The sequence below is a fragment of the Anas acuta genome, chromosome 18 (assembly GCF_963932015.1).
Source record: "Anas acuta chromosome 18, bAnaAcu1.1, whole genome shotgun sequence".
NCBI classification, from domain to species: Eukaryota; Metazoa; Chordata; class Aves; order Anseriformes; family Anatidae; genus Anas; species Anas acuta.
In genome coordinates this window covers 4756744-4782082 of record NC_088996.1, presented here as the reverse complement: position 1 = coordinate 4782082, position 25339 = coordinate 4756744, and the positions used below count along the sequence as shown (strand labels likewise).

The following is a 25339-nucleotide window of genomic DNA, read 5'->3' as shown; positions in this document are numbered from 1 at the left end:
TCCCTTTTCAGCAGCCAAGCGCTGGCAGGACCGCAGCGGGGCTGCAGATTTGCCCCCTCCCCGCCCCATCGCGCTGCCTCCTTCTCTTCCAAGCGGCGGTCAAAGACGTGGGGGGAGTGGGCTTCAGCCGCCCTGCCCCGGATACTGGGGGCTACTGGGAGCTGCCGGGAGCTGCCGGGAGCTGCCGGGAGCTGCTGGGAGTTGCTGGGAGTTGCTGGGAGCTGTAGTTCGCTGCCTGAGCCCGGCGGAGACTTCGCTTCCCAGCGCCCCGTGAGGGGAAGGCGCGGGCCGGGGCCTGCGGCCTCCCCCGGCCTGAGGCGGGCGGAGCGGGGCGGGCCCGGGGCTGGGGGCGCTGAGGGGCGGGCGGGCAGCGGCCGCCCCGGCCCCGGGGGGCACGGAGGTGGCTGAGGGGAGTCCCGGTGTGAGACCTGCGGGCTCCCCTCGTCCCGCTCACACCGTTTTTCTATTTTTTATTGAACTCGCATTAAGCCTTGTTTTGCGTGGCTTCGAGAGGTCCGAGCAGCACAGGGGGTGTCTGGCAGGCTGTAGAAGGGACCCAAGGGAGGTCAGTTTAACTGAGATGCAGCCAGCTGTAAAGGCAAACCAAGAAATCTGCCTCTTGCCACAGGTAGGAGGTTGGTGTGGAGGTGAGCAGTGGTGTTAGACCCCCTGCGAGGTGCAGCTTGGACGTATAACCAGACCTGGCACAGCAAGGGAAAGCAGAACTTCTGCCATGGTGAGTGTGATAGGTACAACGCAGGCCTGGGAGATCCAAATTCGATGCTCTGGCATCGCTGTGTGGAGGCAGGAGTGGTCCCAGGGACTAGAGGCTTCTGCCCAGCTTGTGTGCTCGCTGGGCTCTCTCAGAAGTTACAAATATCTGCCGTTCGTCAGCATTTCACGTGACATTTCCCAAACAGCATGGGCAGGAGGAGGGCTTCACTACTGCTTGAGGGGTTCTCTGGAGAACCTGCCAATGGCTTTGGTGTGTTTTGGGGAAAATCCAGGTGAGATCTGCTTCATTTTGTAACGAGGGAATTTGTCTTTTTCCATAGGCTACAAAATCCAAGAAAAGTTTAAGAGGTATGTACGCATTTCTGTTCTCCTTTCACTGTCTGTAGGTGCTTTGATCTGCTAGGAATACGTGGAACAGAGCAGATGGGGGACACTAGGATCAGGCAGCAGTCATGGTTACTGAAATGACTTATGATCCATGCCTGAAGGCTACTGCTCAGGGTATTGTACTCTTTCTGAACCAATGCTGCTCACCTGCCTCTCAGATTGAGTGGATTGGTTTATTGTGATCATAAATTCCCTCTATTGGAGACTTTCCCAGGTCCAGAGAACACAAGCATTTACTTTAGTTCTTCCCACAGCTGTTCCCCAAGGCCTTGTTTAGAGGCCTCCTGCAGCCTTGAACACTGTGATGCTTTTGAGTTGCCCAGAGGCTCACAGATTAAGTGCTGCTTGTGGCCAGTGACCATCTGAATGGAAAGCAGCTGGTATGCTTGATAAAGAAAAAATAACATTTTGGGCTAACCGAAGCTAAATCATACATGTATAAAATATTGGACCGAGTCATGGTCCTGGCAATTCCCTCTAGGCTGGCAAGGAGGGCCTGATGATGCTTGACATCAAGCCTTTATTCTGGGGGATTTCAGAAGAGCAAGCCTACGGAAATAGGGAGCTTTTCTACACCTGCTTCGTGAGCCTACCTGCCTCAGCTCCTGTAATTTGTCTCGTTCCAGGCTCCATCGATGACGTGTTGGGTGACCTCCTGGGATACGATGGTAAAGTGCATCTTCTCTGCACCTGGAAGGGTGGCATCCTCATCCTGTTCCTTCCTGGGAACAGGAGGTGGTGGTGCAGGAGCCATTGCTCTCCAAGGGAGCTCCAGTTGTGAGGGGGGATGAAGCAGGGAGCAGAGCTGAGTGCAGCTTCCCAGAGGCCAATGAACAGGGTTGGACGTCGGCTTGGGGAGCGCAGAGTGAAGCGTATCCATTTCAAAGCATCTTGTCCCATTAGGAAACAGCAAATTCCCCTTTGGAGTGCCTGTGTCTGTCACCCTTATCTCTCCCTGTCTTATTTCCAGACGAAGTCCCTGTTAAATCTGCTAAACCTTCCCAGCCAGCCATTGTCAGCAGTGGGAGAGCCCGGGGCACCAGCTTGCAGGCCAGCAAGAAGTGAGTACCTTCCAAACACAGCCTCTCCCATTTGCAGAGCTCTCTGCACTCCCCACGTCCTTCTGACCTGCCCTGTCCTTGTCTCCTCTGCCTCACTCCCTGCCCCAGTAGCAATTACATGAGAAGGAGTTATCTGTGATGGCTTTGAGAGCTGAGAACCCAGAGCCTGAAGCTTTCCAGCAAGAGCTGAGTACCCCCAGGCCTGTAAATCTCTATTACAGCAGTTGTTTGCTTAAACATAGCAGTCCCAGCACTACTACTTCATTCCTAGTGCTGTTTTTAGCCTTTTTCCCCAGCTCACATGTGCTGCTAACCCCTAGGCTTGTGTCACAGGTCCTTTCTGGAGGATGATTTCTTCAGCAAACTCCCTGCAGAGGACGTGGAAGCTGCAGAGGTGAGCTCCAGATTTTGAGAGACTGGGTATCCTGAGAGCTGGAGGTGAGCTGGGCCGAGTTTGGCCCTAGCATTGCCCCGTCCAAGTCAGCAGTGGGATATCAGGGAGGAACCTTGAAGTTTGGCTGAAGAGGTGACCCCTCTGCGGGGTGGGGAAGATGGGGCAGGGGAATGGGTGGATGATGGGCTTACAGATACCCTGGATGAGGTGGACCCTAACCCAAAGCAACGTTCCTGACACTTCTCCCAGGGACAGCAGGATGTGAGCAAAGGCATCAAGGCACAGGGGGTTTCCAGTAAGGAATGCACCAGCAGGAATTAAGCATGTTTCCTCATAAAATGAGGAGAACCAGGGCTCTAAGTGCTGGAGCAATTTACCCAGGTCTCTGGTAGATGCAGATGATGGGGTTCCTGAACACCAGGCTGCTGCTTCTGGGGTGAGGAGTTTCTGAAGCCTGTCTGTCTGATCTCTCCCCTCTGTGGCATGCAGGGATCCGGTGTCTCCGATGCAGACCCACAAGCTGTGCTGCAAACCCTGAAGGTAAGTGCACAAGTACCCATCATCTGTACCCATCATCTCAGCCCCACGTGTCACAGCCTCCAGCGCCAGCTGTCCTTCCCATTTCCCTGAGGCACGGTCCTTGTGATGGCCTGGTGATCACTCACCCTGCTCCCATCCTCACCCTGTTGCTTTCCAGGACATGGATGACATGGAAGCTGATCTCCTGGGAATATCGAAACCCAGTTCTGGGCCAGGGAAGGCAGCCACAAAAGGCCCTGGGAAATGTGACTCCTCGGAAGGAGCAGTAAAAACTTCAGGGAAGGTGCCAGCTCCTGAGAAAGGTATAAAGGGAAGCTCTGCTCTTCTTTTCACAGCCTGATTGCAAATAAATAAGGGGTATTTAGATGCTAGATAGCGAATAAAAAGTTTATTTGTTCCCCAAATTCCTTTTTTCTGGTTCCTTTTGGGGCTGTCACAGACAGAGCGTTACTCTGGCTGTGCGTTGTCCCTTGGGAGATCCCTGTCCCAGCCTCTTGTCGTGCTGTGATAACACCACTACAACAGCAGTGATGACAGCCATGCTGCAGCTGCCTGTCAAAGGCCATTTAGTGGCTCCCTGGTGCCTTGCAAAGTGTTTCTAGTGGGATCTGCTTGATCAGCCTGGAAGGAGAGCCAGAGGGGTTGCATTTAAGATACAACAGTCCCCAAACTGTCCTCTTTCCGAGGCACTTTTCTTCTTTTCTGCAAGGAGGCTCCTCTAGAGATGTTCCCACCCCATAGGGTCACAGGGCCACTGTCTGTCACAACATGTGCTTTTAGGGGGCTGCTGCAAGAAAAGTGACCTTCAGCTGGGATAGGATAGGGGCACCTGTGTCTGCACTGCCCTGAGTGAGCTGTGGTCTCTTTCTAGGAGAGTCTGCACCTGTGAAGGAAAAGAAGCCACTCTCATCCCCACCTGCTTCCCGACCGTATAAGAAATTTAACTTTGAAGGTAGGATCTCGCTTCACTTCACCTCACAGATGCCTGGCAACAACTGAGAACCCTGTCCTTGCCCTTTGCCCATAGCTGGCCTCTGCTGTAAAGTGGAGGCTTGGCTGGTTAATGAGATACAGAGCCCTTCACCCCTACGATTCTGGTGCAGATCTAATCCCGCAAAAATGACTAGAGGAAAAAAAATACAGTGCCAGTCTCTGCTGCTGGAGTTCCCATCTCTAGGGTGGGAACGGGAGCACTTCTAGGCCTTCTCCAGGACTGAAAGTGATTCCTGAGGGCATCTCTTTGCAATTGTGTTTTCCTGTGTGCTTTGCTGTTTGATGACTGTCTGTTACACTCAGACACCCTTGTATCAGAGAGGGATTGCATCCAACTTCCAAAAGACGAGGCTGGAGAAGAGGTTTCCTGGTACAGATGAGATCTGATTGTCCAAGTCAGATCTTGGTTAAAGCACAGTTAAAATCACTAAGCCCAGTGTGCTTTAGGTGCAGCTGATGGGAGGGCTTTCTTCTCCTTTTTTTCTTTGCCTGAACAGTGTCCAAGTGTTCAAGCGCCCACATCTTGGGTTATTTTCTTCCAGGAGAAAGAAAACATGGAAAAAATGAACAGAGATACAGTCACTGAATGTTTAAAATTCAGGGATACTTTATCGTATCCCTGCAGAATCTGCAGTTGTGGCTTTGGGCAAAACTGGTCTCTTGTCCCATGTGCTCCTGGTGGGGGTGGTGCATGGCTTGATGCAGAATTGTTCTTCTAAGTAGCAATGAGTTTGTTATTTTTTGTTTGTTTCCTTGTTGCTGTTATTACTCTCCTTTCCTGACCCTACGGGGTAATTCCCAGATTTAGACGATCCTTTAGCTGGGCTGTTATCTGATGAGGAGCAGGATGCTCCCAGGAAACCAGCTCCAAGAGGCTGTGAAAGTGTCCCTGAGAAAAAAACAGAACCGAGCAAAGACAAAGGTAAGTAGGCATGCTCAACACATCCTTTTTGTATTCAAATCAGCAAGCTGGACTGGTTTGTGTGAGGACAAAACTGATAAAATTGAATGCCACCTAGTCCCATCTGGTGTTAACCAGCACGGCCAGTTATAGAGCAGCTTTGTGGCAGGGTTAGTTGTAGTACAGCTCACCGAGGGCTTGATATTTCCAGTGTGCCATAGGTTACAGCACTGGCCTTTCCTTTCTGGGAACAGAGGTTCAGATCTTACACACAGCCTCGTTCAACCTGTGTCGTGCCTTGCCAACTGAGAACAAGTTTACTGGGTCAGAGTTGAGGTGGCTGTGAGCACTGCCACCCAAGCCAAAGCCTGTTCAGGGCACCTCCGGGTTGGATCCAGGCGTACGGTGGCTGTGTTTAGTTGCCATCCCTCTTGTTCCTGTAGCAGGGATGTTAATGGATCTGATAGTCCCCTAGAATCCCTCTGCACCCCAATAAATCTGCTCTGCTGCAGAGAGGGGCGCAAACAGCCCCTGATGGGTTAGGGCAAGGTCTAGGGCGCTCTCGTGGAGTAAGGACTCGTTTGTGGGGAGGCAGAATTACCCGGTCAGAAACGTGCAATGCTAAAAATCTGGTGTGAGCCAGAAACCTCATGTTCACAAAACCCGGTGTTGTCCCACCAATAGATGTGTGGCCACAGACCAGGAAGGAGTGCACTGCCACTTTGTCACTCGCTGTGGGCTTTGGTCACAGAGAAACACTATGTAAAAGTGACTGAGAAAAAAGAGTAGACAGGGCTGCTTTGATTTCCTGTATTTTCTGTGTTTTTGTTTTTTTAAACCCTGATCAAACTTCTTTCTGTCTGTGATCCCACCCCCAGAGCCACTCCCACCCCAGACACCCGTTCACACAGCAGCCCCAGTCCAGAGGAGGGAGGAGCTCACGTTTGAAGATGATGGTGATGACCTGATGGATGCGCTGGGATTTGGTAACAGCCCAAAAGGAGACCAGAAGCAGGGAAAGAAGGCAGAAGAGTAAGGTGACATTCATGGGCAATGAAAATGCAGTGGGAGTAAAGCTGGGGACAGCTTGGATGCGAGATGGTGCTTCCACACTCAGTGGCAGCTGCTGAAGGGGGGGTGAGGGATGCTGGAGAACTTCAAAGCTTCTGTCCTTGGGTCCCAGAACGGAGCAGGAGCAGCCTCATTTCAGACAAGAGTCAGAACGCCCTGGCAAGGCTGCGTGTTCTGGAATGGCCCTGCCTCTTGAAGAAACCCATCTGCTGCTCTGTCCGTAACAGGGAGGAGGTGCGTCCAGCCCGCTCCAAGCTGGATGAGTTACTGGGAAGAGGCTCCGTCGCCAAAATCCTGGAGCGGTCGGGCACGGGAGAGAGCAAGGAGTTCAAACTGGATAAGAAGTACCAAAAGCAGCCAGGTGAGCACAGCCAGGGATGCTGGGATGGTCCAAAGAGGTGATGGTGTTGGCTCGGGATAGCAAGATGGGTTTCTAATGCCCTTGCAGGGCAAGCACCCTTTTTGCAGTGGTGAGTAGGGTTACTAATGAGCTTTCTGTCAGCCCCACGGGGAAGGTGGCTATGTAAAATGTTAATGTGGCCTGGAGGCAGACTGAGAGCGTTTGCACAGTTGCTGCAGCTCAGGTGATGATTGGTAATCTACTGAGTAACGCAGTCACGTTTGGGCGTGGGCTGATTCCTAATAAAGATCCTTTTCCCAGCCGCAGTGGGAAGCGTGCTGCTCGCAGGTTTCTGGGGAGGATGTTTCCAGCGGTGTTTTCCCAGAGGCAGCGATCCCAGTGGGAATTGCAGGGGAGGAGGAGGAGGTGGGCTGGTGTCTTTTGCAGCTGGCTGCTCCTCTGGGCACTGACTCAAGCCTGCTTGTCTGAACAGAGAAGGAAGAGGGCTGGGACGAGGAGGAATTTCTCTTTGGAGCCTACCAGCCCACGGTGGCCTCCACACCCGAGGGCCGGCCGTCAAGGAGGCAGTCTGTGAGGTATTGTGCTCCGTGTGCTTCTGTAGCTCCAACTCCCAGCCATGTGGGCAGGGTCCCCTTGCAAGCAGGCATGCAGCTCCATCTCCTTACGGCAGGTTTTCAGCTGAGAACCTCAGTGAACCGAAACCAGACTCACGCTTCAAAGCTCCTGCAGCCAACCAGAGCCCCGTGCGGGCCAACAGGGCTGGGGGTGACTGGCTGGGCCTGAAGGATGAGGATTTTATGGATTCGGAGCCACCATCTCCAGTTAAGGCCAGTCCTGTGCTGAGCTCCCGCCAGCTCCCGGCCACGGAGGGAGAAGCCCCTAAACCCACCTGTGGGGAAGAGGAGAACTGGCTGAGTGCTGCTTTGTCTCGCAAGAAAGCCCAAGCACAGGCAAAGGCCCAGGAGAGAAGTGCTGCGCCCCTGGAGACCCCAAGCAAAAAAACAGACCCCCACCCTCCCTCCAGGTAAGGGCATGATCAGCGTCTCCTGTTTGTTCTATGCGTTGCTGCTCCAGCAGGACCTCAGAAAGCCTTGGCTTGGATTTAAGGAATTAATTTTAAGCACTTTCTCATCTCAGGTTGGGGTAATGCAAGACCCCAGTGATCGAGGCCACAGCCTATCCCATCTCTGGGCCCTTCTTTTTCCAGTTGCAGCCAAGATTTCACATGCTGCCCTGGGTTCTTTGGAGCTGCCCTGGATCAGCACATCCCCAGGGCCCACCCTGTGCTCCTTGTTCCTCCCTTCACTCCTCATAGTTCCAGGCAAACCACCTCCTCCAGCTGGGGTTTTGCATGGATTTAGACTTGTGCCATTCAAGTGGGACTCTGAGGCACTGTGCAGACAAACAGATGTGTTTTGGGCAGGGATGTGCTGCCCAGGGGAAGTGGTTGGATACGGTGAGGAGGAACGCAGATGATAGAGATTTTGGGGCGTCTTTGCTCTGTCTGCCACCAAAAGGCTGAATCCTGCCACAGCTGGGTGGGATGGAGGCTTTCACCTGTGAAGCACTGGGGAAAAGGATCTTGGTTTTCATAATCTGCTCAGTTCTGCCACATATGATGCTTTTTGCTTGCAGCCAGCCAACCACCACCGCAGGAGCACCACCAGCAACCCAGGCAGCTGCCCTGCAGGACAAGGCAGCGAGCGCAGACAGCTCTGGGTGAGGCTTCCTTCGCATTTCGGGCATCCTGAGAGAGGTGGCCTGCAGAAAGCAGCCAAGGGAGATTTGGGAAAGGGGAGAGCCAGTGGCCAGCAGTGGTCAGTTTGGTCTGAGTCCCCTGTAACAGGGAGGGAAGGCAGCTCTGAAGGACCTTTGGCTGGTTATTTCCTCACAGTGGAACAGCCAAGCTTTAAACTTCAAAAAATAACACCTGTGCACTTCTTCCCCGAGCTGTGACACTGCTGTGCATCATTCCCACGTGTCTGTGTCCATGCAGGCACCCGGTCCCGTGGCTCAGCACTGCGACACAAGCTTCAGCTCACCCGTCAGAGCTTGCAAAGGGAGATTCCCCAAGAGATGCCAGCGCCAACGGTGTGTTTCACGTGGTGGCTCAGTTTGGGCAGCAGCCTGATCCAATTTGGGCTGGCTCTGTCCCCAGGGTCAGCTGCTGGAGCAGAGCAGGACCCTTCTCTGCCTGAGAGACTTGGACCCTCATCCTTCTGGAAGGGGATGGATTCCATTGTCGTGTCCAAAAGATGATTTTTTTTTATCCTTTCAGGCCCTGCAGCAGCATCCCCAGCAACGCAGGAGGTGCTGGGCCCTGCCCCACTTCCTCAGGTGGGTCTGGTGAGACCATACCTAGAGGTGCAGCACCCAAACTCTGCCCCCAGCAAGGAAGAGCCTGGTGGGCTTGTGTCTGGGTGGGGGCTGCTACGTTTACCCGGGGAGAGGAGACCCAGAACAGCAACGGGTTTGGGCTGGAGAAGGGTAGAAGAGGAATCATTGGGGATGGATTCACCCCAGAGCCAGGCTTTACCTCCCTGACAGCATCCATGTGTCTCTGCAGGTTCCCACCCCCAGGGCACCGCTTCAGGCTGCCCCACAGCTGCAGGTGAGGCCAGGTTCTTTCCCTCGGGAACTGATGGCCACGCTGCAAAGCTCCTGATCTTAAGGGTCTTGGTCTTCTCTCTCTGTTTCCACAGGCTGAGTTCCCAGCCCAAGGCTCCCTGCACGAGAGGAGGCCAGGAGCTCCAGCAGCGCAGGTCTATCAGGATGTGACGGGCTGTCAGGCAACACTGCTCAGTGCCCAGACCCGGGTGGTGGAGCTGGAGAGCCAGGTGAGCCCCATTGCCTCACCTGGGGGGCACAAATCAAAAAAAATAGTGGTCCTTGGGGGAGCACAAATAACCCCGTGGGAGGAGAGGAGCCGTATCTGCTCCAAATGGCATCGGGATGGCAGGGGAGAGGGCAGAAACCTCCCAGTCCGGGGATGCCTTCAGCTGCCAGGTGGTGCTTTGGGAACTCTGTACCCAGGGCAGCACCAGGACCTTCTCCCCTGGGTGCCCCCCAGGTCCGGATGCTGGAGCTGGAGCAGACGCAGCACAAAATGTTGCTGGAGAGTCTCAAGCAGCGGCACCAGGAGGACCTGGATCTCCTCGAGAGAGCACACAGGTACCGGGCTCTCGCCCACAGCTGTCCCCCGTGTTGTGACATTGTCTGTAGCTCTGTCCTCTTTCCCTGCTGTGGGAGGGCTGGGCTGCTTCCCAAATCTGTCCCGAGGTGGGCAAGCACAGAGCCACATCAGTTTTGGCCAGGTGGGCACCCACAGGTGAGCCAAGGTGAGGGTCTGTGCTCACCAGCCCTGTCCTGTGGGTGACAGGAGGGACCAGTCCCACTGCCAGCATGTCCCCAGCCAGGGCACCTCACTGGCTGGGAGTGGGATAGCTCAGGGCTCAGACCAGAGCAAGCAAAGTGCCCCGTGCCTCAGTTTCCCTGCACGCAGTGACACCAATCCGCTCACTAAATCCCCACATGCACTTCGGGTGGAGAGCACCAGGTAACGCCACGAGAGCAGCATTTCTTCCTCACCCTGACCCCCGTCTGGGTGTCCGGGCAGGAGCCAGATGAAGGTGGTGGAGGAGACTTATGGGCAGCGAGAGGAGAGGCTGCGGCGGGAGAAGGAGCAGCTGGCAGCTCAGCTGCTGTCGCAGAGCCAGGACGCAGAGCGGGCCCGGGCAGAGCTGGTGGCACAGCACCAGCAGCGTGTGGCCACGCTGGAGCAGCAGAGTGCACGGGAGCTGGAGCGGCTGCGAGAGCTGCAGAGGTGAGTGTGGCACGCACACGGTGCTAGTCCAGTCTTCTTCTGTCTGGGGAGTGGTTTGGGGACACAGTGAAAGGGAAAATCTGGCTCCAGAAGCGCTGGGCTGGGGGCAGCTTGGTAGCCTTAGGAATGGGATTTGCTTCATGGATGGGCAGAGGGAGATCTGGCAGTAGGTATCATTTCAGAGTGAAACGCACTGTATTTTGAAAAAAGAATCTAGCATTTTATCTTCCCCAAACCCCTTTTATTCAGGTCCCTAAGTCACTGTTGTCTACACAGTTTATGAGAGAACAGTTTTCAGCAAAGTACCCCACGACCCCCAGATGTAGCCCATCCCAGCTGTGCCCACCACACGGAGCAGCAGCTTGCAGCAGCCCCTCATGGGCTCCTTCCTCCATGCCCTGCAGGTCGTCTGTCCAGGAGATGCGCAAAGACCACGAAGAGCAGCTCCAGCGGCTGAAGCGGCTGAAAGACCAGGAGATCGACGCGGTGACCAGCGCCACTTCGCACACCAGGTACCGATCCCCGCTGTCACAGCCCCCCGCTGAGCCCTGGCCGCTCAGTTCCCTGCCCTACAGCCACAAAAGCCCTTCTCCACCGCGGTGCCATGAAGCACATCCCACAGGCGCTCCTCTCCGCAGGTCTCTGAACGGCGTCATTGAGCAGATGGAGAAGTTCTCCAGCGACCTGCATAACCTCTCACACAAGGTGGAGGCCACGCACCACACCACCTCCCAGGAGCTGGCCATGGGGGCGCGGCAGCGGGACGAGCAGCTCAGGGGTACGGCTGCCCTTCTCCTGGGCTGAAACGGCTGCGGGGTCCCCCCAGAAAGTGGGGAGTGTTGTCCTGATTCAGCCAGAGGGTGGGAGCCCCGGCTGGCAAAGCTCGGCCTGCCTTGGTTGTTGGACACCTCAGCTCACAGCGCTGCTGCTGCCTCTCCGCAGTGCTCCAGGACAGGCTGTCGCAGCAGCAGAGGGACATGGAGGAGGAGCGGAGCCGACTCCAGGAGGTGATCGCCAAAATGGAGGCCAGGCTGAGCGAGCAGACTCGGCTGCTGGAGCAGGTGAGCGCATGTCGTGCCCTCTGGGTACGGGGAGGATGGATGATGCCTCTCCCGTTGGAGACCCTTGGTTTTGGAGCCTGTGAGTGGCACCTGTCTGTCCCCTGTGCCTGGACCAGGAGCGGTGGAGGGCGACAGCAGAGCAATCCAAGGTGGAATCGCTGCAGCACTCGCTGGAGGAGCAGCGGCGAGTGATGACCCAGCAGCTCTCCATGGAGCGAGCAGAGCTGGAGAGGGCGAAGGTGAGATGGGGCAGGCATCTCTGGGTGTTCTTCACATCTCACGAGTCTGCCTGGGGCTGCACCGTGGTGTGGTGGATAAAAGAGACGGGTGCTTGGCTGCAGCATCCCTCCTCTCCCCTCCACCTCCTCCATCCCACTCTCGGTCTCGCAGTGAATTTCAGTCAGAACAACTGCCTGGCATGTGGATACGAGGGGCCAGAGCTCTGTGCAGGGTTCACACTGAGCACCCTGGATTGGACCAGCCTGTAGATATTACATGGAATTTATCTGCAGGGATGGGTTAAAGGAGAAAATCCTGTGGCTGGGGGACTTAGTGCTGTCTCTCTGCCTCTTCCAATGCTCTTCAGAGTGCTTTGCTGGAGGAGCAGAAGTCGGTGATGCAGAAGTGCTCAGAGGAGCGCCGGAAGCTGGCAGTGGAGTGGGCCGAATTCCACACCCAGCAGCAGCTGAGCAAGGAGCGGATGGAGCGCGATATAGACCGAGCCCTGCAGATGGACTCCCAGAGAGAGGGCACCATCATCAGCCTGGCCAAGGTACGGCCCCAGAGCCCCTTCCCGTGGCACCCAGCGCTGCCTGGCAGGCAGTTGGGCTCCCCCACGGGGTCACGGGGAAAGGTTCAGAGCTTGCTTCTCGTGTTTAGGATGGAGGGGATGGAGGCATCCCACTGGGTCTGGTGGTGAGAATCGGGCTCTTCCAGGGGCAGCTCTTGCCAGCTGGTTGTAGGTGTCAATGCAGATTGACATCAGTCCCATCTGCCTCTCCCCCCTTTGCCTGGGAGGAGTTTGGGGCAGCCAGACCAGGCTCCTCTGCTGTAAGATCCAAGTCGGGTGAGAGGAGGCAGCTGTGATGGGTTAAGCCAAGCCTCACCGTGCCATGGGGATGCGTCCAGAGCCAGTTCTGCTCCCTCCTGGGGCTGTTGAGAGGGGATGCACAGGGTGTGCCAGAGCTGTGTTTCTAATGGCTACCCCTGCGGTGGTAAATAACCATGGAGCTGGATAATTCTCCTGCTGACAAACTGACGTGCCTTGAGCGTGTTTTAGGGTGTGCAACATGGTGGGGGGCTCCTTCCTTTCCAGGGAAGGAGTGTGTGTGTGTACACAATCCCAGCTCTGCCAGTCCTTGGTCCCCACGGGTGGATGGATGAGGGCACTGCTTGGTGGTGCTCTGCACCCCAGGCCTGGTGCACACAAGTTGTTCAGCAGGGGCAGATCTCTCCCGTCACTTGGAAAGACAGGGGACAGTGTCCAGGACAGGTCTGGTAACACATCGGTTGCCCCCACGCCCATCCCAGGAGCAGGCAGAGCTGAAGATGCGGGGCCGTGAGTTGAAGGCCAGGGAGGAGCAGCTGGCAAGGGACAGGGAGCTGCTGGACGAGGCCTGGCACGAGCTGAGGCTGGAGAAGGAGAAGGTGAAAGGGGCTGCGCTGCGCATCCGGCAGCGGGAGGAGGAGATCAAAAGCATGAACAAGGTCGGTGGAGCCCCTGAGCTGTGTTGCTCAGCTGCACACAGGCTGGCAGCAAAGCCAGGGCATCACACCTCTCCTGAGGCCGTGCATCCTGATCCTGTCCTGGGAGGGGAATGAGGGAATGCCCAAAGCAAGGAGCCCTGGCCCCATCCTCTGTTCCTTGCAGCTCTCATCCCAGAAGTACGAGGAAGGGGAGCAAGCCCTGCGGGAGGCGTGCAGGCTGGAGTCTGAGCACCAGACCCGGCTGCAGCTCATGCAGCAGCACCTGGAGCAGCTGAAGCAGCAGGAACAGCAGCTGCAGCAGGTAACTCCTCATCACCTTCCCTTCTCGGACTGGGGCTGCCATCCCCAGGGCCTGAACCTTGCCACCGACCTCTCTCCTTTTCTCCTGGGGCTGGGGCAGGAGCGGCTGAGCATGGCTCACCAGAGGAGGCAGCTCGAGCAGCTGCGTGAGGAGCTGCCCAGCAACCCCACGCTGCTGCTGCCCACACACCAGGACTTCGGTGCCCCCACCAAGGGCCTCTCCGGCGTGCTGAGTAAGGCTGACAGGAGGGGCAGCTGCACTTTTATTTCATGTCTCGGGAGTCTTGGGGTACTCCTGGGGGCTGTTTAGCTCCCCTTCATGTGAACATCGGATCAGGTCTGGTGTTGCACCCCAATATCCTCTTAAGGAGCTCAGCTGAGCTCTGTGAGCCAGGGCAATGCCAAGAGGGAGCAGAAGGGGTCGGGAAGGGAGAGGCGGGTGGGCTAAAGCCCGTTTGTGCTCAGAGATTGAGGACGACTCCACTACGGGGACATTCAGGCAGCAAAAAAGGGATGCTTCATTGCCTCCATTTGTCTTTCTCTAATGGCAACGGGGCTGCACCCTCATTGCAGGCTTTCCACCTCCTGCTCGGACGTTCCCCGGGCACAGGAGCGCAGGCACGGCCAGCCCCGCGGAGCTCTACGCCAAACTGCTGCTGCTGAAGCACAGGGCCCAGCAGGTGAGCGGGCTGGAAGGGGCTTCAAGCCAGCTGGCAGGGAGCAGGGCTGGGTGACACCACAGGACGGGTGGCCCTAAAATCATCGCTGGGCTGGGCTGGGGGGGCTCATAGAAGCCGTGGGCACCCAGAGGAGCGATCCTAGAAGTGGATCCTTGCTTCTTGTTCCGCGTTCCTCCATTGCACCCCTGGCTCAGCGGTGTTTCTCCCTTCACCCCATCTCTGCCGGCTCTCCCACACTGTGGTTTTGTGATGTCCTCCCCCTCCTGCCAGCCCCCTGCCCGCTCCTGAGCCTTGCCCCTCTCTCCTCAGGACCGCGATTTCCTGGAGGAGGAGCAGTTCTTCCTGCAGACCCTGACGAAAGCACCCTACAACACGTCGCCTCTGTCAGCCTGAGGAGCTGGCTGCGTCCCCTCAGCGCGCTGCTGAGGGCAGACTGGGGGGGGGGGGCAGAGAACAAACAATAAATAACACCCGTTTGGGGACAAAACGCTGAATTTAATGACAGATTGTTAATGAGCAGAGCCTGAAGCCCTTTCCCACAGCGGGGCAGAGGTCTCCAGCCCTCAGGATTTTTACTTTTTTGGCTAACGTGAGCTGGGGGAGGGAGGGGGCGATCTGTGGGGCTGGAACCTGGAGGGGGGGGGGACCCCAAGGCTGAGGGGAGGCGAAACATTTGGGGTCAGGCCCTGCGCGGGGCAGCCCCGTTGCCATGGCAACAGCGGGGGCCTTCGGTGCCGGGCCCCGCGCGGCGCAGCCGTGGTTGCCATGGCAACGGGGCCCTTCCGCTGAGGGCGGCGGGCATCATGGCGGCGCCCTTGCTGAGCGCGGCCCTGCGGGGAGCCCGGGCCTTCGGCACCGCCGGTGAGACGGGGACGGGGACGGGGACGGGGCTGGGGGCGGCCTCGGGGCCCGGTGGCCCCGGGGGGGGACCGTGGGGAGGCCCGGGGGAAGCAGGTCCGGGAGGCGGGGGGGGCAGCGTGCGGCCTGCTCCGACCCCGGGGCCTCCCTGCGGCCCCTCGGGCCCCCTGCAGCCTTTCCCCTGCAGCCCTCCCCCTGCAGCCCTCCCCCTGCAGCCCCCCCCCTGCAGCCCTTCTTCCCCTTCTTCTCCTGAAGCTCTCCCCTTTTCCAGCTGCTCTCTGCAGGCGGGCGGCCCCGCTGGGCCCGATGCCGAACGAGGAGATCGATGTCAGCAAATTGGAGGCGCTGGAGAAATACCGCAGCTTCACCCGCTACTTCAGGCAGGCCGAGCAGGAGGGCAGGAAGGCCCGGTGGTGGAAGACGTACCGGCAGTACGCCAGCCCCGAGCCAGGTACTCGCGGGAAGGGCTCCGCGGCTTCGTGGCTGAAGGTCGGGGGTGCTGCTTGTTGTTGGGGCCGTGGGTTGGCCCCAAACCCTGGTCTGTAATGGCGTGATGAAATGGGTTGGTACGAGGCTGGCCCTTTTGCAGAGCGTGGATATTTTCAGGGAGACGGATAACCATTTTCTAGAAGGAGAGAGGCTGAGGCTGGACAGAACCTGCCAAAACATGCAGGATAGACAAGGGATTTCTTGAAACCTCTATAGTATCCAAGAAATAAGACCAGGAAACAGCCCTTTAAACCATATGCAGGAAGTAATGTAGTTGGGTTGGTCTGCAGAGGACCCCAGACCTGCTCATCAGGTGGCAAAGTCCCAGATCTGGGCGTGCAAGGAGCTGGGCAGGAGGGAAAAGGAGAAGTGTGGAGGCGCAGAGCGAAGACAGAGAGGTGGCGGAATCAATGACTGATGGCTGCAGTTTTGCATCTCTTTCTTCCACTTTCTAAGCACATTGCAGGGTGCTTTTGGGGGCGGGTGTTCGGATTTTATACATAAATGATTTTTCACCCCTCTTTAAAGAACCGAAGACTGACATCAGCCTGCCGCGTGGGAAGCTGTTGAAAGTGAAGGAACATGAGGAAAGAAAAAAGATCCTGAAGCAGAACCACCAAAACGCCGAGATGGAAAGAGCAGCACGGCTCCGGACTGGTCTGTGCCCTGCTGCTCCCCGCCCCAGCTGCTCCCTCTCCCAGCAGCTCCTGCAGTTTTCTCTCTCCCCACAGCGCTCATCCCCCTCGACGAGGTCAGAGCAGAGTGGGAGAAGACCAGCGGCCCGTTCCACAAGCAGCGCCTGGCAGAGTATTATGGGATATTCCGCGACTTGTTCCAGAAGGGCACCTTCACCCCCTGGGTTAGCCTGAGAGTGGAGTACAGCCAGGAGGACGAGCACCTCGTGCCGGTGTACTACGGGAACATGGTGACTCCGACAGAGGTGTGTGAGCAACCCTGGCCCCGTGGGGAGCCTGTTTCTTTCTGCCAGGTGCTGCTGGTTGGTGTTGTCCATTCTGAGGGGTTCTTTTATGAGGGTATTTCTTTTGGGGTGAAGGAAATAAGGTTTTTGGGTGGGATAAGGACAGAAGTGTGCGATGAGATCAGTCTGTCAGCAGGCTGACGGCTCTTAACACTCCTGGGGCTCTCCAGATGGAGCTGGGTTACTCTGACATGACCGTGCCCATGACAAATTCACGTTCTCTGGGTTAGAAATCGTGACCTGATCTTAATGGAACCTGCTGCTCAAATGATTTCCATTGTCTTTACGTTTAGGCTTCCAATCCCCCTGAAGTGTCATACGAGGCAGAGAAAGGCTCCCTCTGGACTTTGTTGCTCACAAATCCAGGTGAGTGCAAGGCTCTTAGAAACGTGTTTAAATTGGGTGGTAGCACTCTGCTTTTGCTTAGCTCCTGTTTCTTTTGGCTGCGCAGTCAGAGATGATGTGACAGCTGCTAAGCAGGGGCTGTCCCCTAAGCTCCAGGTGCAGAAAACCACTTCAAAGACTGGAAAGGAATTAGAATTTCCTTACTTTGAGGGACTACACTCTCAAAGAAACCACATGAGTTTCATTTTCTGAGTATTTCTGTGCCCTTCTGTCAAATGTGAGACAAGAAATGGATGTTTGCAGAACATTGCCTGCACAGGAGGGTTTGTAGCCTCCCCACATCTAGCAGCTGAGAGATGGGACAGTGATGCAGCAGGACTTTTGTCATGGTATGGAGCAGGCAGTTCCCTGACTCCAGTCATTTGTTTATCCCCAAACTCTCCTCTTCCTTGGCAGCCTGGCGAGGGAGGTAGGTTAGCTGGCACGGGGAAACCAGGGCACAGTGAAGTGAAGCAACCAACCCAACGTCACCCGAGGTGTCTTTTTCGTGAGGATCCGGGCGTTCTCACTTTGGGGTTGATGCAGACGTGGAGTTGTCACTGAGGTGTCTGTGCGTGTGTGTTTGCAGATGGACATCTAAGAGAGACCGACGCGGAGTACCTCCACTGGCTGGTGTGAGTATAGACAGCAGAGCTGCTTCTTGCAGTTTGGGATTGTTTCTGTGGTCCTCGACTTTCCCTGATGCTTCTGTAACCCTCTGTTCTGGGTCCTGCTGAAAATGCAGTAGTTGCAGATGTTGCTGCTGCTCGGCATTGGGTGTGATTTTTCACTGGGTGTGATTTTTCTTCAGTGAAATCAGCCCCTACTGTCTGTTCACTTGTCCAACACCAGTGTGTAGCTGAGGGTGACCTGTAATCCTGGATGAAACTGTGGGTCGTAAAGGAGGGGAATGGCTGGGTATTTAATGAAATAAATGTGTTTGTGTCCAGGACAAACATCCCAGGCAACGACATCAAGGCGGGCAAGGAGATCTGCCACTACTTGCCCCCCTTCCCTGCCATGGGAACTGGCTACCATCGCTTTGTCTTCCTCCTCTTCAAGCAAGAACGCCCCATAGATTTCAGCGAGGACGTTCGGCCAACACCGTGGTAATTCGGGCTTCCACTGGGCAGTTTCTCTCTTCCTTTGGCTGAGCTGTTATCGCTTGTTATGACCTCGTGCTTAGTGCTGCTGTAGCAGAGCAATTCCTTCCAGCCTGTGGGGTTGTTCCGAGCTGCTTTGACTTTGTGTGTCACCTGAAGCCCCAATCTCAGCCCTGCAAGCACCATGGGGTCCTGTTGCTTTAAACCAGGCTGTTAAGAAAGCAGCTCGCCCTGCCTAGGGCAGAGGTTTATGCAGAGCTGGAGAAGCTCAGAGATTTTCCTTTAGTGATTGCTTTTTGCACGTTTATTGTGTAGACTCCGGGATGATGTGGGGAAGTTGTTGTCCAGCAGGGTGCCGCAGGAAGCAAGTTTCACCTCAGCTCTCGTGCTCGTGTCTCGTTCCAGCCACAGCCTCAAGATGCGGACCTTCAGCACGTTCGACTTCTACAGAAAGCACGAGGACAGCATGACCCCAGCGGGGCTGGCGTTCTTCCAGTGTCAGTGGGACAGCTCCGTGACCTGGGTCTTCCACCAGCTTCTCAGTAAGAAACGCAGCGTGGGGGAGTGCTGCACGGGGCTGCTCAGGGGCCGGGCTGTGCCCCGTACATCACGCATGCCGCTGGTGAATGAGCTCTTGCTTGGTTCTGGCTGTCAGAGCTCCCTTACCTGGTTCTTACTGAGCCATCTTCCTCCACACTAACAGCAGGCGGAGGGAACAGCCTCTACGAGGCCGTTTGGAACGAGCATTTTAAAATAACATCAAGAGAGCCTTCTCCGGGGCTTGCTTGAGCAGCCCTGGTCTCAGATCTTGTCGGGGGAGGGCCTGAGGTTTGAAGCCGAGGCATTTTGTGTGTTCCCTTTGCAGATATGAGAGAGCCCGTGTTCGAGTTTGTGCGGCCGCCCGTTTACCATCCTCCACAGGTCAAGTTCCCGCGCCACCAGCCTCTGAGGTACCTGGACAGGTACCGGGACACCACGGAGCCCACCTACGGCATTTATTAGCCGCCTCCTCGCCCCGGTGCCCGCTGCAACGCAGGCCCAGCAGGTGGGGCTGCTGCCTTCCCTGCCTTCACACCGCTCTGTGGACCGGAGAAGTCTGCACCTCTAGAGGGAGACAACAAAATCCCGCTCCCTTGGCTGTTCCACTTTGCTGGCAGCGCTGGGAAGCGAGCAGCTGAGGGCAACAGGCAGTCGGTGCTGGCAGCCACATGGGAAAAAGGCTATTTAAGAGCACGATGAAAATAAATCCAGGCTGCAGCCTTGCTACTGGATCTGTAGCAGAGCTGATGAGGAGCAGAGGCAGAGCAGAGTCCCCCAGAACTGCCCTGCCTGGCTTCTCTGGAAGGATCACGGTTCTACTTTTGCCTGTTTATGAAAATCCAGGCTAGGCCAACCTGCAGCTCCTTCCCTTACCGGTGCTGGGCTTCAGGACTGTGCCAGCTTTTATTTCAGCAGTCCTGTGAAAGAGATGAGTCTGATTAAACACGCGCGGAGTGACGGTGGTGGCGCTGTCCTGTCTTTTTTGGGAGGAGCTCAGTGTGTCAGCCAGTGGCTGGGGAGCTCGGCGGGGTGCAGCAGGGAGGCGCAGCCCTTCCCTTTCCCTGGCCCGGATCTCCTTCGGATCTCCTTCCCCTCTCGGGTGCCGTGGGGAGGGAGGAGCACAACACGCAGGTGGTAAACGTACACAGGAGACATTTGGGAAGATAATCTCTCCTAACAGCTACTCAGGCGGGTGGACCTCAGTCTCCTTCCCCTCACACAGCCAGCCCACGCCAGCTGGGGATAAATGATTAAAGGCAGAGCTGGCAGGGCTGGGGCAGACGTGGTGGTGGCCTGGCACCCTGCCCGTGCTGTACCCCAGCTGCAGACACTGCTTTCTGCTCTGCTTGCTTTTTTTTTTCTTTTTTTTTTCCTCTGCTTTCTTTATGCTTTTTTTTTTCCTGCTTTTCTAGGAGTTGGATTCGATGATCCTTATGGGTCCCTTCCAACTCGGGATATTCTGTTATTCTATGACTGTAGAATAACGCCCTTAGTACAACCCCATTCTCATGTTTTAAATAACCCCACCCAAAAATTAGCGTGTTCCTGCCATTTCAGCTGTCTGTTCCCAGCTCCCAGTAAGTTTATCTGACGTTCCCCTCTTCCTAACCCCCCCCAGCAAGCAAAAGAGCTTGTGCAGCAGCGCCCACCTCCTGCCATTGCTCAGGACTGTGTCCTGAAGGGTTTTGGGGTCTGGTTTAAGTGGAGGTGGATGAGCTGGTGGGGTGCAACTGGAGAGCTGGTCTCACGCAGTCCCAGGCAGAAAAAGGTCACGTTGTGCTCCTCTCTCAGTTTTTAACACTTGTCCAAGTGCAGCCAAAATCAATGTTTTGGAAGCTGCTGCTTGTCTTGGCTGAAGGGGTGCTGTGGGGTGCAGCAAATTGTGACAGACCCCGAGGCCCTGCAGCCTGGGGAGGTGACCCCACACCATGGAAGGGGCTCTGCCCTGCTGCTGGCAACATCCCTGGCTGCAGCAGGTGAACGCAAAGCCAGGATATACGCAGAGGTTGCAAAATGTTTTGCATTTTGCAAAAAATGCCCATGTTTTGCAGGCTGGGAGCGTACACACAGTGATAAGACGCCTGCAAGGGTGAGTAGATAAGGCTGGGACTGGAAGGCTGTAAAAGCTCCTGGCATTTACTTGTGAAACTGAGCTGGAAGACACAAAGTGGAGGCGTGTGGTGCATGGCAGCAGACCCCAGCAGCTGTCCGAGCAGGGGCTGATTGCCCGGCTGAAATCTCTGTTGTGTTTTGGGGTGCAGACCCGCTGACCGGCACCCAGGTGGCGGAAGGAGCAGGCCAGGAGTGTCCGGCCCTAAGGAGCGGGGGCTGCAGGCGGTGGCAAAAGCCGACAGCAGCTGGATGAGATGGAAAGCTGCGAGGCTGGGCTGTGGCACTGGCTGGCTGCTGGGAGGTGGCACAGCCCTCGTCACCGCAGAGGGAGGGGACAAAGGGCTGCAGCAGCCATGGGGCTGTGCTGAGGTCTCACTGTCAGCCACGACTCCTGTGTTGCTCAGGGACCGGGCTCTGGCAGAGGTGAGGATGCCAGGAAGCTCCTTCCAAAAAAAAAAAGTGTGAAATTAAATACAGAGGAACGTGTATCCATGGGAACACACTTGCTTTGGATGCTGTTAGCCTCTGCCATGCGTCTCCCCGCGCTGTCACCATGGCACTTTCTCCTCCCGCAGCGCCCTGCTGCTCCCAGGGGGGCACAGGGCAGAGCCCGCGTGGCCGAGGGGCGAGCAGCCCCCCGCTGGGTGTCCCTTTAAGGGTGCACCTGGCTCCGAGCCCTGACCCGCCTCTGAGCTCGGCGTCACCCAGCTCTTCCTCCTTCCCCAGCGGGGTTTCTGTTTCTCCAGCTTCTTTCCCTCGCTGCCCCAATCCCCGGCACGAGATGGCTTTGTCCATCTCGCCCAAGCTGGAGGAGAAGCTGGTGTGCTCCATCTGCCTGGAGCTCTTCAAGGTGCCCATCACCTTGCCCTGCGGCCACAACTTCTGCAAACGCTGCATCAGCGACCACCAAGGCAAGCAGGAGCAGGCGGCCGCCGGGGCCAAGCAGGGCTTCTCGTGCCCCGAGTGCCGCCAGAGCTGCGCGCCGCAGCTGGAGCTGAAGAAGAACGTCACCCTGAGCAAAGTGCTGGAGCTGCTGCGGGCGAGCACGACGGGGGTGAAGCAGTGCGAGGTGACCCCCGGCGGGCTGTGCCCGCGGCACGGGAGACCGCTGGAGCTGTACTGCGAGGACGAGCAGCGGTGCATCTGCTGCGTCTGCACCGTGCAGCAGTGCCAGCGGCACCGGCGGGCGCTCCTCGAGGACGTGCACTCCAGGAAGCAGGTGGGAAATTGGGGCGGTGGGAGGCGAGCGGGGTGCGTGGTGCGGAACCCTCTGCTGCTGACCCCAAAGCCAGGGCTGTGATGCATCAAAGTGCACTGAGCTGTGCCCGGTCTCTGCTGAACTGCCACGGGCCCTGGAGATGCCACCGGCACCCAGCGGCTCCCCCAGATGCCGGGGGCTGTTGGAGCAGCAGAGAGCTGGGTGAATCCAGCAGCACGGGTTAAATAAACATCATTGCAATATTTGTGATCCCCCTCCCCGATCTAGAGGAAACAGCCCTAAAGACACAAAACAAAGCAAAGCCACTTTGTGCCCCTGGACGCAGCCTCTCCCCTTCCCTCGTCCTGCCCCCTGAGCCTTGTCCTGGAGGCTCCTGGGGGCAAAGCGAGCAGCAACGCGCTCTGCCACGGGGTGTTGGTGCTCCCCTCCGCAGGCCCTCCTGGAAAAGTCTGTGAAAGAAGCCCAGGAGGAGTCGGAGAAGATTGAGCGGGCGCTGCAGGAGCTGGAGGAGCGAACGCAGAGCATCAAGGTGACGCCGTGACTGCCTCGGCGTTGGAGCCACGGGTGGGAGCGCGCTGGGTCTCACCGGTCTTCCTCACCAGGACTCCTCCGAGGGGCTCAGATCGGTGATCCTGAGCAAATTCGCCCACCTGGAGAAAAGCCTGCAGGCTTTCCAGTGCCAGATGGTGGCCAAGGTCGAGCAAGAGCTGTCGGCGGCGCTGAGGCGCGTGGAGGAGAACTCCAACACCCTGAAGGGGCACCTGGACACCCTGAGACAGCACCAGGAGCAGGCGCGGGACCTGCTGGTCTCCACCACGGACCACAGGACCTTCCTCGAGGTACCGTCCCGCTCCTTGCCCCGTAACGCTGGCTGTAGACGTTCTGGGGGCACCCAGTGGGGAGACGTGCGGTGCGTGCGGGCAGGTTTGGGAGCTGCTGCTCCTCCCCAGGCTGGTGCTCGGGTGTCTGTGTGTCCGTCCGCAGGAATTCCCCCTGCTCCCGGCCTGGGAGAGGCTGGCGGTGCCCCCCCCGGTGCAATTCGACGCGGCCGGCGTGGTGGAGCCCCTCAGCGAGATCCTCGCCGGCATCTCTCGGCTCCTGCTGGAGGATTTGCCTGGTGCCACGGCCCCCAAATCCCCCGACCCCATTGTCCCAGGTAAGCTCTCTGCTTGCGGGGCCACCCCACAGGGCTCCACGTCACCCGGGGCAGTGTCACCGTGCTGGGATGGGGACACGCGGCTGCTTTCCAGCAGATGGGCAACAAGGGGACAGGAAGGGCTGGGGGGCTCCCCTGTGTGTCCCCTCCTTGCTGGCAGCACACGTGGCACCTCTCAGGCCTGGACACGATGGATTTCCTCCCCCTCCTCGCATCCAAGGGACGAGTTTTTGGGTGGTGTCACTCAGCGTGCCTGTCCCTGTCCCCCACAGGCCCGGTGCAGCCCAAGGGGACAGAGATGAAGGTGGCGACCCCTCTTCCCAAGTGCCAGATCCGAGCTGAGTTTCTGAAGGGTGAGGAGCACGGGGAGGATGTTGTGGGGCGGGGAAGGAGCTCGTTAGGGGGACAGCAGCACCAGGACAGACTTTCCCATAATAATGGGGGCTGCCAGTGCCTGGCATTGGGGCAGTCACTGCAGATCATGCCCTAGATCCCCAGGCCCCCATGCCCAGCTGCATCCTTCCCTTCCCCTCCCTGGGCTGATCCCACTCTGATTCCTTAGGGACCCGTTCCTAAATGCTCCTTCTCCCATCTCCTTGATGAAAAAAAAGGAGGGATGGGGTATTTAGGGCTCTTTGCTCAGGTCACACTCTTCCCAGGAAGGCAATCGGTGCGCACGGGACCTATAAGGATTCCTTCCATCGAGTCCCACAGACTGTTCTCAGCGTTATTAATAGCCAAAAGCAAACAAACAGAAAAACTCAGTTATGAGCAGCAGACCTAAGCCCGGAACAGGCAGCTGGGCCAGGTTGCTGTGGGGTGCTGGGGGCTGCCACGTGCCAGGAGGAGTTACCTGATGAGAGTAACTCCCTGCAGTTCCGTGTTTGCTCATCATCCACCTGGTTCCCTACCTCCACCCACACAATATTTTACTCTTAAAATCGAGCACCCCTCCTCCAAAATTACCCCTGAGCCGCCGCACGCTCGCTAGGTGCTGCTGGGTTTGTGTTTTCCCCCTGGGGGCCATGCAAAGCACAGCGTCCTTGTGCCCCCCAACTATTTCTGGGCTCTGGTTCGGCTCCTCATAGCTGGGGGGCGGGCAGGTATCACCCCCACCTCCCTCCTCTTCTCCTCCGAGCCAGCTCTGCGTAGTTCCGCTCTATTTTTGGGGCAGCCCTACATAGCTTAAACCGCTCCAGCTGGAGCAAGCCTGGAGCCATTAAGGTGGGACCGAGCATTTCGGCCCCACGGGTGCCGTTTCTCTCCCCAGACCACCGCAACCTCACCTTCGATCCCGACACGGCCAACAAGTACCTGGAGCTGTCCAAGGGCCAGCGGCGAGCCCGGCACGGCACCAGCACCGCGGGCGGGTGGCAGGAGCGGGGCAGCCCCTTCGAGCCCTGGCAGGTGCTGTGCGAGCAGGGCTACGGGCAGGGCTGCCACTACTGGGAGGTGGCCATCTCCAGCCACTCCGTCATCCTGGGGGCCACGTACCGCGGCCTCCCCCGGCGGCAGCCACCGGGCCACAAGTTCAGCATCGGGCTGGACGGGGGCTCGTGGGGGCTGCAGGTGCGGGAGGACGGCTACCTGGCCTGGCACAAGGGCCGGGAGGAGAAAATCCAGGAGAGGCTTTACACCCAGCTGGGGGTCCGCCTGGATTACGGCCGGGGGCTGCTTTCGTTCTACGGGCTCGGGGAGGAGACGCGGCTCATCCACTGCTTCCACGCCGTCTTCACCGAGCCGCTCTACCCCGTCTTCTGGCTCTGCGAGGGCCGCGCCGTCACACTGGGCCGCAGGGATCAGCCCCAGCCGGCTCCCCGAGCACCATCATCGGGGCAGGATGGGGTGCAGTGACTTTAATGAGAGGCCGGGCATCCCAATCAACCCCTATTTGCATATGCAAATAGCACCGTGGTGACATGTGGCAAGGAGATGTGCTGGTAATGGTGATGCCCTCGCAGCGGAATCAAGGCCCCTCTTGCTGTGCGGGGGTGCAAGGCTGTGCTTCTCCTCTTCCTCTCATCCTGGAAAAAAAAAACAAAATGAGCCTGGAGGAGATTTGGGGTGGGCCATCCACCAAAATCTGCAGGCAGGCTGGAGCGGGTCCCCAGCCCTCCCATGTCCCTTGGCAGAGCCACTTTTCGGGGCACCACGCTGCAGTTGCTCTTTGTAAGACGCCGCTTTCCCAATAAAGGGCTGGTTCCCTACTGGTTTGACCTCGATGCTGGTGGGAGATGTGAGGCAAAGAGCCAGCTCGCTGTGGTTCCTGCGGGGAGAGGGGGCCTGGAGGAGGAATCGCCGCCTTCGGGGGCAGACGGGGCTCGGCTCTCTGCGCTCCCTCCTTCCCCCTGCACCTCCCCGCCCTGTCCTTGGGTGAACTGGTGTGGACCTGGGAGCTTATCCAAGATGAAAAATGGCCTCTGCAGGGCTCACCCTGTGTCTAGCGGGCAGCTCCGCAGACTGAAAGCACTTTGCTGCCTCCCTG

At 57.5% G+C, this 25339-nt stretch overlaps 3 protein-coding genes across 9 annotated transcripts; all 3 read left to right on the top strand.

The window, feature by feature from the left end:
* Positions 1 to 226: 226 nt before the first annotated feature.
* On the top strand, positions 227 to 14513 carry FBF1 (Fas binding factor 1). 6 transcript variants are annotated; one of them, XM_068655392.1, is made up of 30 exons: positions 230 to 736; positions 1749 to 1790; positions 2093 to 2183; positions 2295 to 2383; positions 2517 to 2577; positions 3067 to 3117; positions 3275 to 3419; positions 3989 to 4069; positions 4913 to 5032; positions 5890 to 6043; positions 6310 to 6443; positions 6916 to 7018; positions 7114 to 7467; positions 8079 to 8162; positions 8440 to 8534; positions 8722 to 8780; positions 9010 to 9054; positions 9146 to 9280; positions 9514 to 9614; positions 10060 to 10266; positions 10671 to 10778; positions 10905 to 11044; positions 11209 to 11327; positions 11444 to 11566; positions 11914 to 12099; positions 12858 to 13034; positions 13198 to 13335; positions 13435 to 13567; positions 13908 to 14014; positions 14324 to 14513. In XM_068655392.1, the coding sequence occupies exons 4-30, from the start codon at positions 2322 to 2324 to the stop codon at positions 14405 to 14407; spliced, it is 3306 nt and encodes a 1101-aa protein (XP_068511493.1). In that variant the 5' UTR covers positions 230 to 736; positions 1749 to 1790; positions 2093 to 2183; positions 2295 to 2321; the 3' UTR covers positions 14408 to 14513. The 6 variants fall into 6 exon arrangements, with proteins under 6 accessions (XP_068511495.1, XP_068511493.1, XP_068511490.1 ...); XM_068655389.1 differs by lacking the exon at positions 2295 to 2383 and adding an exon at positions 1056 to 1083; XM_068655391.1 differs by lacking the exons at positions 2295 to 2383; positions 8079 to 8162 and adding an exon at positions 1056 to 1083.
* Positions 14514 to 14721: 208 nt separating this feature from the next.
* MRPL38 (mitochondrial ribosomal protein L38) lies at positions 14722 to 19329 on the top strand. Its single transcript, XM_068655400.1, has 9 exons — positions 14722 to 14875; positions 15144 to 15323; positions 15890 to 16018; positions 16093 to 16301; positions 16634 to 16706; positions 17314 to 17359; positions 17675 to 17833; positions 18233 to 18369; positions 18693 to 19329. The coding sequence occupies exons 1-9, from the start codon at positions 14818 to 14820 to the stop codon at positions 18827 to 18829; spliced, it is 1128 nt and encodes a 375-aa protein (XP_068511501.1). The 5' UTR covers positions 14722 to 14817; the 3' UTR covers positions 18830 to 19329.
* Positions 19330 to 20505: 1176 nt separating this feature from the next.
* Positions 20506 to 25061, top strand: TRIM65 (tripartite motif containing 65). Of its 2 annotated transcripts, XM_068655399.1 has the most exons (7): positions 20506 to 20902; positions 21226 to 21698; positions 22132 to 22227; positions 22301 to 22537; positions 22683 to 22854; positions 23127 to 23207; positions 24125 to 25061. In XM_068655399.1, exons 2-7 carry the CDS (start codon positions 21261 to 21263, stop codon positions 24706 to 24708), a joined length of 1608 nt encoding a protein of 535 aa, XP_068511500.1. In that variant the 5' UTR covers positions 20506 to 20902; positions 21226 to 21260; the 3' UTR covers positions 24709 to 25061. The 2 variants fall into 2 exon arrangements, with proteins under 2 accessions (XP_068511500.1, XP_068511498.1); XM_068655397.1 differs by lacking the exon at positions 20506 to 20902 and having other exon boundaries at positions 20941 to 21698.
* The last annotated feature ends 278 nt before the right edge of the window (positions 25062 to 25339 follow it).

Excerpts from the sequence above, each read along its gene's own strand:
- FBF1 (XM_068655389.1), top strand. Across the intron at positions 8,781-9,009 it reads GCCCTGCCCCACTTCCTCAG|GTTCCCACCCCCAGGGCACC; the intron begins GTGGGTCTGGTG and ends GTGTCTCTGCAG. Across the intron at positions 14,015-14,323 it reads TGAAGCACAGGGCCCAGCAG|GACCGCGATTTCCTGGAGGA; the intron begins GTGAGCGGGCTG and ends CTCTCTCCTCAG.
- MRPL38 (XM_068655400.1), top strand. The coding sequence starts at position 14,818 with ATGGCGGCGCCCTTGCTGAGCGCGGCCCTGCGGGGAGCCCGGGCCTTC. Across the intron at positions 15,324-15,889 it reads GTACGCCAGCCCCGAGCCAG|AACCGAAGACTGACATCAGC; the intron begins GTACTCGCGGGA and ends CCCTCTTTAAAG. Across the intron at positions 18,370-18,692 it reads GGTCTTCCACCAGCTTCTCA|ATATGAGAGAGCCCGTGTTC; the intron begins GTAAGAAACGCA and ends TTCCCTTTGCAG.
- TRIM65 (XM_068655397.1), top strand. The coding sequence starts at position 21,033 with ATGGCACTTTCTCCTCCCGCAGCGCCCTGCTGCTCCCAGGGGGGCACA. Across the intron at positions 22,228-22,300 it reads AGCGAACGCAGAGCATCAAG|GACTCCTCCGAGGGGCTCAG; the intron begins GTGACGCCGTGA and ends CTTCCTCACCAG. Across the intron at positions 22,538-22,682 it reads ACCACAGGACCTTCCTCGAG|GAATTCCCCCTGCTCCCGGC; the intron begins GTACCGTCCCGC and ends GTCCGTCCGCAG.